At 41.3% G+C, this 12666-nt stretch overlaps 1 protein-coding gene across 1 annotated transcript in view; it reads left to right on the forward strand.

Annotated features, from left to right (window-relative positions):
* LOC115475118 (lymphocyte antigen 75-like) overlaps positions 1–12666 on the forward strand; it is a 151842-nt gene that overhangs the window by 51192 nt on the left and 87984 nt on the right. The window contains exons 8-10 of the mRNA XM_030210859.1: positions 7897–8054; positions 11522–11632; positions 12110–12198. Coding sequence (XP_030066719.1) covers positions 7897–8054; positions 11522–11632; positions 12110–12198 — 358 coding nt within the window. The remainder of the gene's footprint in view (positions 1–7896; positions 8055–11521; positions 11633–12109; positions 12199–12666) is intronic.

Genomic DNA, 12666 nt, shown 5'->3' on the forward strand with positions numbered 1-12666 from the left:
GGCAGCAAAGACGAGGGCATCCCTAAGACCTGTCATGCGAATGGCTCCCCCACAGCCTGGGATTGGATCAGCAGTTGTCGCGCCAGCTTTCCCTACCTTGGCTGAAGTGAATGGGAATTTGCAGAGAGGGAGCTGTACTCTGCATCTCAATCTACACTGGCTACCAGTAAAAGAATTGCCTTCAAGATCTGCACTTTAACACACAAAATAATTTACGGCTTAGCTCCGGAATACATGATTCCTTTAATCGATCTTCCACCAAGAAATGCCATAAACACAGCTCGGTCCTATCTCCAAGTACATTACCCATCTTGTAGGGGTGTCAAGTACAAGCTTCTTTTTACCTCGTCTTTCCACTACTCCAGCCCGAAGAATTGGAATGCTTTACCCTTGTTCTTAAAATCGCAGGCTGATCACCCTCTCTTCAAGAAATCGCTGAAAACATTTCTATTCGACAAAAGTTACTCCATTAATACCTCTGCTGTTTAGTCATTGTTAATGTGATTAGCGCTACCTTAGCTTTCATCTATACCATCCATGTATTGTATGTCACTTCTTTTCTAATTCCTGTAAGCCACATTGTGCCTGCATTTGTGGGAAAATGTGGGGTAGAAATGAACCAAATTAAATATTTCCTAATACTAGACAACATTGCCCCAATCCAAACCAGAACCTCGCACAGAAAGAACTCAGTACATGGACACCTGAATGCGGAGTTCCACAGGGATCCCCCCTCTCACCGACCATATTCAACCTAATGATGACAACCTTGGCCAAACTACTATCGAATCAGAACTTAAACCCATATATATACGCTGATGATGTAACGATCTTCATCCCATTCAAACAAGATCTAAGGGAAATCTCCAATGAAATCACGCAATGCCTACATATCATGAATTCCTGGGCAGATGCATTTCATCTGAAACTTAACGCAGAGAAAACCCAATGTCTGGTACTCACCTCGCAATACAACAAGAATAAATTTACCACCATCAACACACCGAAGCTAAATCTACCAGTTTCGGACACCCTAAAAATTCTTGGAGTCACCATTGATCGACACCTAACACTTGAGAATCATGCGAAAAACATAACTAAAAAGATGTTTCATTCAATGTGGAAACTAAAAAGAGACCATTTTTTCCAAGTAGTGTCTTCCGCAATCTGGTACAATCACTGGTACTCAGTGATCTGGACTAATGTAACTCACTCTACGCCGGCTGCAAAGAGCAAATACTTAAAAAAACTCCAGACAGCCCAGAACACGGCAGCCAGACTAATATTCGGCACATCAAAATACGAAAGCGTGAAACCCCTAAGAGAAAAACTACACTGGCTCCCACTAAAAGAACGCATCACGTTCAAACTTTGCACCCTAGTCCATAAAAGCATCCATGGTAACGCCGCAGCCTACATGTCAGACCTAACAGATCTACCACCCAGGAACGCAAAAAAATCTTCTCGCACATTCCTTAATCTTCTTCCTCCCAAGTGTAATGGTCTGAAATACAAATTAATGCACGCATCTACCTTTTCCTACACGAGCACGCAACTCTAGAACGCGTTGCCACGTAACCTGAAAATGGTCTATGAACTGACCAATTTCCATAAACAACTGAAAACCTATCTCTTCGACAAGATATATCACAAAGATCAACATGTGTAACTGTATAATCTTTATAACTTCTAGAATTGTCTTATAATGTCTTGCTTTAACACTATCATGTATTTCACCACCATGTAACAAATAACCCTCTGTAAAACTAAATGTATATTCTCTTCTATTTTCAGTACCCATGTTGAATTGTAAGCCACATTGAGCCTCCAAAGAGGTGGGATAATGTGGGATACAAATGCAATAAATAAAAATAATAAATAAATTTAGCAAGAGACACAAATGCAGCACAAGGCTTTCCTAGCCCTTAGGACTAGGGTTCAGTCTGTAGGTGCTAATTATGTCTTGCGATTTCTTTGTTTATGATCTATAGTTTTTGAGGTTAAAACATATCAGTTTTTTGAACCTAAGCAGTTAAATGATTTTCTAGTAACTAAAGAAGAAGTTAGTCGTTGTATAACCCTGCACATGCTGTTAGGCAGAGACTGGGGTAGAGGTAGGATAGAAAAGATATTTTTTATTTTTTTCCCCCAATTTATTTTCTAATTCTTGGATCTATATTTTCCTTCTTGTGGTCGATAGTGAGCATTTATTACCTCAGTTGTTACTTTTGTATTGTAATTTTACTAAATTTCTGTTCTTTATCTTTTTGATGGCTATGCTATGTAAAATTTAATAAAGAAAAAAAAAGCTTTAGGGATGGCCATTTGCACCAACTGAAACATTGTGCAAATGTACATGTGTACATTAGGCACGTGTCCCTGTTCTATGACCATGCGTGTAAACTTTAGGAATGCCCCCATTACGCCATGACCCTCCCATTTCCAGACCATCTTTTTCAGATCGTGTGTAAATTTTAGGCATGTAAATGCCAAGCCTAATTAGTACCAATAATTGCTTGTTAAGCCAATTATGGTGCTAATTAGCTCATTATATTAAATTGTGCAAATCTGCATGTACAGTTTTTGGCGACATTTATAGAATTAGGGGGTATATCAGGTACTTTATCTAGTGGGTTCACAATCTAAGATGTTTTTGTACTTGGGGCAATGGAGCGTTAAGTGGCTTGCCCAGGGTCACAAGGAGCTGCAGTGGGACTCAAACCCAGTTCAGAAACAGAATTTGAGATGAATTTGGAATAATCAAGACAACTCCAGTTAATGGGTTCCAAGTTACTGCATTATTCTCTGTTCCAAATAAAATTTTTTCACCATAACAATTCTTAACTTATTTATTTATAATGGTGAAAAGGACCTCAGCAACCAGATCTTCCAGACTTTTTGTTTGTTTGTTTGTTTGTTTGTTTTAAATAGGTTCCGTTTTCAATCATCGGTCCCAAAAACCCCTACTTTTTAATTTTTTTTGTAAGCCCTAAGGGGTTAAAGATTTTACCTGGGGCGCTGTTGCCGTGTGTCCCGGGAGGTGGGAGAAGCAGGGGGAGGTCAGTAGCGAGGTTCCTCCAGCAAGGCTGGTGCGAGGCTGAGGTGACAATTCGGGGAGGAGGCGTGGGAGCGTCGGCAAGTTCAGCAGCATTTTGGGCAGCCACTTTGGGGAGAGGAGATGGCCTCAGCTGGTTGGGCCGCATCACGGTGTCTGCGGCGATCCAGTGGGATTTTGTGGTGGCGTCTTGGGGAAACGGTGATCCTGGAGGCAGGAGGAGAGAGGGGCTTGGGCCTGCAGTGGTTGGTGTCCTGTGCTGAGACTGGTTGAGGGGTGTCAGTTGTTTGTAGGCGGAGCCATAGTGAGAAGGGAAGCCTGGGAGGGTGAGGAGCTTGATTGGCCCTGGATGTGCATCTGACGTTGCCGTGCTTACGTCAGACGCACGTTTTGACGCAGGGCCTGGGGGTTCCTTGTGTCAGGGGAACTGGCTCAGTTTAAATTATAGAGCCGGTTCCGAAGTGAAAATAGAACCGATGTGGGACAGGAGGAGTATGGGAGAAGTGCTCCGGTGCACTCTCCCATTGTTTTTATTTTGTTTTAATAAGTGCCGGCTTCAAAGTTAGTGCTGCACGCGCTGAAGGGAGAGAAGGACAGAAGGTGAGCTCGAGCCAGATGCCGGCTCGTGATAGAGCTGAGCAGGAGGCTCGTGCCAGAAATTAAAAAAAGAAGATTTTCCGGTTTTAGGGGCTCAAAGGTACCAAGAATTGTATTAATCTTAAAAATTGCTTAAAGGTATATGTTCACAAATTGTTTCTTATAATTTAAAAGTGCTATATTTGTGTTTAGAGGGTTTTATTGTAATTGAAGCTCGTGGTTAGGGCTCGGGGAGTGATGTTTGTCAGTTGGGTGGGTATTTAGTTACTGGAAGGACGTATGTGACTGTGTCCATCCATAAAAGTTAAACAAATCACTTAAAATTGAGAAAAAGACTATAATTTGTGACTCTGATTGGTGTGTTTATGTAAATAATAGTGGTAGTTAAAAGAGCCCGCGGTTGATTTTGGCTCTGAAGTGTATGAGTGAGAGACTGAGCTTTGAGGTAGCTTACTGAGTTTAAATGTTTTTTTATTAATATAACTCAGTTCTGCAAGGCTCAAACTAACAAAAATATTTATTTGGAATTTGTGTGACTTTAAAGTTCATCAAATCCATTCAAAACGGAACTAGGGCACAGAGTTGTTTAAATTGAACAGCTGACTCTGTGTCTAAATATTTAAGTCGGCTGTTCTTCTTTAAACGAAATTGAGTAGAAGCTCATATATAAATAGTGATGTGTCTTTAAAGATTTCAGAGAAAATTAATAAATTAAAACTTGCAGTTCTTATAATTCCTTTTGAAGAGTAAGTTATTGAGGGTGGGCTAAAGCGTAGGGACTCTTAATTATATTTTTATTTTTCTGGGATAGCTAGTAATAGGAGAAGTATTATACAAGCTCATAAATAGGGAATACGTTTTCTCCCTTTAAGTTAGAGTAGTAGGTGTTTGGATCCAATCCACTATCAAGCTTATACTAACCAGAGAAGACGGTACCCAACGAAAAGAAAGGCCAAGAAAGAAGATCTATATAAGAAAGCTAGAAGACCAGCTAAGTTAACCAAAGAAAATTTTTTTTGCAATAGAGAAAAAGTACCAGACAAACAAATACCATAAAAAGGTTATATACTTGCCTGATTCAGCTGAATTAACTGGACTGCCTATAAAACAACAATAAATACACAAAGTATCATCCTTATGATCTAATCTTATTTGTAATATGTTAATGGGAAAAGTTATGTAATATATATTCATACTTATCTGACAAACGTTTTCTTTGTGGAAAATGCTTTATGATTTTCTTGTTATACCAATACTTGAAATCTACATAGAACAATAAGTGTTAAATTTTAATTTATAACTCATTTTCATCTCTGAGTTAAATTTTTTTTAGAACATTTCCTACCCTTGCGTATCTTATCTCCCATTTTAGGTTTAAACTCATCTGAGGTAAACTTATTGGGTACAGTAGGGTGAGATTAAACTGTTAAGAGTGAGCTCACATTTTTTTATTTTTGTTATTAAATCAGTTCATACTTTATTATTCAGCAACGTGCTTCATAAAGGTCAAAAACAATCACACATTTCTTTCAAGTAGAAATTACCCAACGGGGCCCATTTCACCATTCATATGTCTTCCTCAAAATCTTTCAAGAAGGGTGGTCCACCACCCAGTGGCGTAGCTAGGGTAGTTGACACCCGGGGCCGGTCATTTTTTAACACCCCCCCCCCCCCCAAAATCCAGTACTAGGCATACCGAGAATCCAAAACACTCAGGACCTATAGCGCAATTCTACCATACCATAAGCAGTCATTTCTACAAGTCACACAAGCATCTTAAACGCTACAGTGAGCACTAGAACATCAGTTCACCTATTGTAAAACGAAAACACAGATTAGTACAGATCGTCGATCCTGCACAGTCAATGCCAACCGAAAGCCATGTCTTTTTCACAAACACAGATACACCCTAATCCACTATAGAATAAGTAATCATAAACTTTCTATTTAGACAAAAATTAAACTGAACCCCTGATGCCAGACTCTGCATACAATGCAACACCACAGAAACAGAAAATGTCCCCTAGTACTTTGCAAAATATAAAATTTGAAAAAACTAACAAATCCAATCACCACTTTACAAATTAACAAATAGAAATAAAACAAATATAGAAAATAAAATACCATTTTATTGGACTAATAAATTTAGCTTTCAGAGGCCAAAACCTCCTTCCTCAGGTCAATACAGTATAGTGCTGTTATAGTATCCTATCCTGACCTGAGGAAGGGGGTTTTGTTTTCTGAAAGTTAAGTCAAAATGTATTAGTCCAATAAAATGATTACCTTATTTATATGTTCTATTTATAAACATTTATTAACACATAAACACAGATACAATACTATACCCTAAAGCAAAAAAATATATATTTTATTTACAGTTTGTTGTCTCTGGTTTCTGCTTTCCTCATCTTCTTTTCACTGTCTTCCTTCCATCCAGCATCTGTCTTCGCTCTTTCTCTGAAATCCAGTGTCTGCCGTCTCTAATGTCCCTTCCATCCAGTGTCTGCCCTCTCTCTCTGCCCCTTCCATCCACCGTCTGCCCTCTTTCTGTCTCCCCCTTCCACCCACCATCTGCCCTTTCTCTCTGCCCCTTCGATCCGTCTGCCCTCCCTCTCCCATCCATCCAGGGTCTGCCCTCCCTCGCTCCCCCCCTTCCATCCAGGGTCTGTCCCCTCTCTCTGCCCCCTCTTTCCACCTGCACCTAGTTCCAGTTCCAGCCCACATCTCCCACCTGCCACCCTTTTCAGCCCCACTATCCCACCAGTCCCCAGCCCTTTTCTCCCATCAGACCTGGGCTTCAGCCCCCAGCCACTTCTCCCTGTCCCCTTTTCAGCCCCTAGTTTCAACCCCAGCCCTTTTCTCTCACCAGTCCCGAGCTTCAGCCCCAGCCAGTTCTCCCTGTCCCCTTTAAAGCCCCCAGTCCCCACAGTTTCAGCCCCTGCCCCTTTTCAGCCCCCAGTTCCAGACCCCTTCTCCCATGAGCACTTCCCTCCCCAGTTCCCTTATCCCCTCTGAACTCCCCCACCCCTCCCCAATCCCCTTCTCACCTCTGAGTACCCTTCTGAGCTCCCCCAAACTCCCCAATCCCCTCTGAGCACCCCCACCCTCTCCAATCCCCTTCTCCCCTCTGAGCACCCCTTCTCTGAACTCCCCCACCCCCTCTCCAATCCCCTTCTCCCCTCTGAGCTCTCCCCCCCGACCTAGTCCCGTCCCCCCTCCATTGAGAGCCACAGAGCCCTCTTCTCCTGCCACCGCCTGCCTTTTTCTTTTCTTTTCTTTTTTTTTTAAATCCGTGCAACCACGCAGGCAGCGCTTCGCGTCTGCCCTGCGTGTGCTGTGAAAGAAGTAAATCGCCAGCGCTGGCTTCGGGCCTTCCCTCGATGTCCCGCCCTCGAGGAAATAGTAAGTTACCTCACAAGAGGGCGGGACATCGAGGGAAGGCCCGTAGCCGGCGCTGGCGATTTACTTCTTTCACAAAACACGCAGGGCAGACGCGAAGCGCTGCCTGCGTGGCTGCATGGATTTAAAAAAAAAAGAAAAAGGCAGGCGGTGACAGGAGAGAGACGTGACGGAGCACCCCCCCACCCGCGGACACCGGGCGGACCGCCCCCACCACCCCGCCCTTGGTACACCACTGCCACCACCATATTATAATCATACACTTCTGTTCTAGAACCATATGATTCCAGAACATATGGAGGTGGAATATGCTTCTTAGAAGATTGCCTACTCCTGAGGAATATACGTTCAACATCTGATAGTAACAGAATCCAGGTTGAAGGCACGTTTTGATAGTGGACCCTTTTTGAAAAATAGAAAATTGGATTCATAATTGGAACTGTTGGTTGCTTGGATAAATGTCTCCACGTTAAGAATTTGGAGTGACTGGCCAATGAGATAAGTGTTGTGTTCCATTTACCACATATTGACATGCAATATATATTAACATACAATAATAATAAGGGACACAAGGTGCGCAATGATAAGTGGCCATAATTATTTTAATATTTTTTTTATATTGATATAACCATGAGTTATTTGCTGAGCACATTACACAATTTTTAAATAAAAATGTCTTTGACTGGAAATATTTCACCTGGTATAGTATGTTGTACATGTTTGTGAACCAGGGATTGCATTTATAAGAATTGTTTGGAATATTGAGACTCTCAGGTTTATTAGTAGTCATAAAATTTTAAACAGAATTATGAGATGATTGTTGTTTTTCTACATGTATTTATTAGAAACAGGAGATGGAATATGGTCTGGTTTCAGTAATGAGAATACGCCAGCTTTCTTTAACTGGTCGGATGGATCCATGGTTGATTTTACATATTGGGATCAAAATGAACCCAATGTTCCCTACAACAGTACTCCTAATTGTGCGTCATTTTCAGGAGAGGTAGGTATCGCCTTAATGTTTCAGTATTTTCTCATTTTTATTTGGAAAGTCTTGCACATCTACAAGAGACCTTCTGTCTTTAAATTCTGCAAAAAAAGAAAAATAGATAGTAATACCCCCATCTTTCCCTTATTTTGTATTTTGATCTTTTCCAAACCCGTGCTTAAAGGTTCATGAAAAGTCAGGTACTGTTAGGTTCCTCCCCAAAACCGAATATTAAGTTGCACCCGAGACAGTGAAGGATGAAGTGACTTGCCCAAAGACAGATGGAGAATTAGGATTTGAGCCCTGGCTTTCCTGGTTCTGAGCCCATTGCTTTAACCAGTAGGCTGCTACACCACTTCTGATAGGTCACCAAAGCATTGCCCACCAGCTGTTTATGCATGACTAGTCTGTGGAGATATTCATATATTTGCCATGAAAACTAGGCATTCCTTTGTGAAAATTTCTACTCTTTATTGTTAAATAGTAATCTTTGTTTTGTTTTGCTTTGCCAAAAATTTAAATGGGTAAAATTTGCAGGAAAACAAATGGCGACAATTTCTTCTGAAGCTTTTTCTTGGCTTTCACTCTTTTTCCTTTCTTGAAGTGAAAATCGTGAGACTTCACAAACTTCAGCAGTTTGTTTTTTTTGTGTGAAAATTTTCTTACAGCAAATATTTTCTGAAATACGCATTTCCAAAATGACATTTTAGTTTTCACTGTGGCTGCATTTCAATTAAAAATTTTAATTGTGATTAATCACACAATTAAAGGACTGATAACCTCCTGCTCTCAGGTTCAACATCTCTCCCCATCTCCCTTCCCTCTACTCTCAGTTACGTTATCTCTTGTTCTCTCCCCTCCCTGTCCCTCCCTTCTTCCAGTTTCTATCTCTTTCTTCCCTTCTCCACCTCCCCCCAAGTCAACATTTTTTCCTCCCCTCCATTTCCAGATCCAACATCGTTCTCCCTTCCTCCTTCCCCTCTCCTGGTGTGCAGTCTAGCATATTTCTATCCCAGCCTGGGGTTCGGCATTTCCCCCCCCCCCCCCCCCTTTTCAGGTCTACCTTAAAGTTGGTCTTGTTTTGGTTCCTGTAAACAGCAGCAATGCACATACACTGCAAAACTTTGTCTGATCCAGTCCTTCCCATGTGGAAACAGGAAGTGACGTCAGAGGTAAATGCATTTTTAGATCACCACATGTACTTTAATTAATTGTGCATGGTGATCTCCATTTCCAAATAGAAACCACCATAGAGGGGGCATTTTCGAAAGAAACGTCTGTTGGAATTTGGATGTCTTTGTAAAACATCCAAATTCAGAGGTGGGGAACAGGTCATTTTCGAAAAAAGTTGGACGCCCATCTTTGTTTTCGAAAATACCAAGGACGTCCTTGGATTTGGACGTCCAAGTCTAAAATGTCCAAAGTCGAGCCATTTAGACGTGGGAGGAGCCATTATTTGTAGTACACTGGTCCCCTTGACATGCCAGGACAGCAGTAGGGCACCCTAGGGAGCACTGCAGTGGACTTCATAAAATGCTCCCAGGTACACAGCTCCCTTACCTTGTGTGTTGAGCCCCACAAAACCCACTACCCCCAACTGTACACCACTACCATAGCCCTTACGGGTGAAGGGGGGCACCTATATGTGGGTACAGAGGGTTTCTGGTGGGTTTTGGAGGACTCGCTCTTTCCTCCACAAATGTAACAGGTAGGGGGGTATGGGCCTGGGTCCACCTGTCTGAAATGCACTGCACCTACTACTAAACTACTCCAGGGATCTGCGTGCGCTGTCATGGACCTGAGTATGACATCTGAGGCTGGCAAGTAATATTTTTAATGATGTTTTTTTAGGGTGGGAGGGGGTTAGTGACCACTGGGGGAGTAACGGAAGTCATCCCCGATTCACTCCAGTGGTCAGCTGGTCATTTCGGGCACCTTTTTGCGCCTTATTCGTAATAAAAACAGGTCCAGGTGAAAACGTCCAAGTTCTAGTCATGGACGTTTTTGCTTTTTTCCATTATGGCTCAAAGACGTCTCAAGTCTTAGGCACGCCCAAGTCCCACCTCGAACACACCTCCGATACACCCCCTTGAGATTTGGACATCCTTGTGACAGACTTCTGACAAAGACGTCCAAAATCGGGTTTTGATTATACCGATTTTGACATCTCTGTGAGAAAGATGTCCAAGTGCCAATTTATGTCACTTTTTGGATGTCCATGTCTTTTGAAAATGAACCTGATAGTCATACAGTAGATAATGGCTGATAGGAAGATGTACAAGCAAGTCTCATCCAAATAGACTTTGTGAAATGATGGGATGTCAAGCAAACATTGCCCTTTTGATCTTAACATCCACAAGGGACAATATAGCTTCAGTGAGGTAGAGGTACATCCTGGAATCTCATTGTTCAGAGCTTTTTGCATCAACATAATAATCTTAAACTGTTTCGCAGGCTTGAGATGCTTAGATACTAACAGCCCAAGATTTCTCTCTTGGTCTGTGCCCATCAGCCTCTCCTCTTCTGTTGCATACATTTCATTTGGATTTGTGCACTTCAGATATATTATTCTGAACTTCTCTGCATTTAAGGTTAACTGTCAAGCATTTGACTAGTCTTATTTTTGCAGATCTGTTCTCGTGTAATCTGATCCCTCAGAGGTTACTACTCTGTTGCAGTTTTTGTTATCTACAAAAAGGCAAATATCACTCACAAAGATTGATCCTAGGACGATTCTGTTCAGTCTCGGCATTTCACTGCTCATGTTTCTTTCCTCTTTGTGAGTTCCATTTACCACTACCCTCCATTGTCTGACAATCAACTAGTTTCTAATCTACTCTTTCACCTTGAAACCCACCCCCAGGCTTCTCAGCATATTAATAAGCCGCCTATAAGGAACAATATCAGAGGTCCTGCTGAAATCCAAGTTGATCATGTCCAATGCCTGCCCTAAGTCAAAGAAACCAATCTGTGCCAGATGAACCTATCTGCCTCTGGTTATAAACCATACTTGATCCTAAAATATACAGTTTTCCTTCTAGAACTGAGCTTGCAGCCCAGACTGCAAGTCTCATGGGCAGTATTAAAGTTGCTCTCAGTGTACCTTAAGAATAAGTTATACAAATCGGAGTCAATCAAGTCCCCTCCTCCTGGTTTAAGTTTTTTTTCTGGTGCTTTTGGCATTATGTTGTAGTAAGGAGAGAATATTTCTTCTACTTTGGTATTACTTTGGTATATTATTGTATTATCTTGCTTAGTATATGTAATATGTGTCTGTTTTTGTAGAATGCCAAGAATTAATTAGTGGATTGATAGTATATGAATGCTTTTAAATAAATGATATAGAAAGCATCCTGCCTTATATTATACAAGTATTTCACTAGCAGTATATTCTGAAACAAAGAGAAAAAGGAGGTACAGTATTACAATAAATGTTTGGATTTTCTTTTGGCGCTTTCCTAATTTTCCTTCTTTTGTAACAGTCTGGCCGATGGAAGATAAAGCCTTGTGATGAGAAATTGAAGTACATATGCAAGAAAAAAGGAGTGTTTCAAAATGAAACACAGTCCGATGACGGATGTCCCCAGAAAGAGGTAAAGGTTGCTGCTAAAATTGTAAATGTTATCCATGGACAATATCTCAGGTTTCAAGGAGCATTTTTTTGTGGGTCACTCATAAAAATTGTCATTACATTCAGTGATGCCAGTCCGTCTTTGATGTTAGCACACCTGTTCCTACTCCTCAGTTAATATGAGCTGAAATGAGTAACATGTTTTTAATGTTCTGCTTATGGGCCAGCCAACAAAAGACTGCTGATGCCAAGATAGATTTTTGAAAAACCAAGATAACCTGCAGGATAATGCGAGTTTTGTTCTGCCATGACACACACCGGTCTTTTTACAGCATAGGCAGCGGAATGGGGTGGGATGCTCAACACAGTTTGGTAGAGGGGTCAGCCGTGTTATTGTGCATAGCATGAGAAGCTATTGACGCCCTTCTCCTTGCGGTGATGATCCTAAGCAGTAACATATCATTTGTTTTCTGTTCCTGTTTTTCTTGCGTTTCTGTAGACCTGGAAGAGACATGGAAACTTCTGCTACAAGGTAGACCTGAATGAGGCTTCATTTGGACCTCAGTGTAATCTGACTGTGATGAACAGGTATTGAAATCTTTGCAGAATATTGGAGTATTTCATTTTGAAAAATATACATATACTAGCCTCGAATACACAGTCTAATAAATCTCCAAAACTACACGAATATGAGTCACTCCCAATACTGAGCAAGCTCCTTCATTGTGTGGCACCCCCAGTTATTTTGAAATGTCAGTACCTATGCCTTTATGCAGATACCATTGTGTGTACATGCCTGTCTACACACCCTATCAGATGCAGTACTGATCCACGAAGGCTATGCAGTATATCAAATTGTAATAAATTGTAAAAACTATGAACACTGTAGGCCTTCACCTTTCTAGGGACTACATTGTTCTCATAATGTTTTTAGTACATGCCATGACTGTTGTGTTCAAATTACCTGTGAAGGTAGGAATTATTTCTTTGCATATTTACTACTGCTACTACTAATCATTTCTTTAGCGCTACTGGATGTATGCAGCGCTTTACACA

This window comes from Microcaecilia unicolor, chromosome 7, assembly GCF_901765095.1.
Source record: "Microcaecilia unicolor chromosome 7, aMicUni1.1, whole genome shotgun sequence".
NCBI lineage: Eukaryota > Metazoa > Chordata > Amphibia > Gymnophiona > Siphonopidae > Microcaecilia > Microcaecilia unicolor.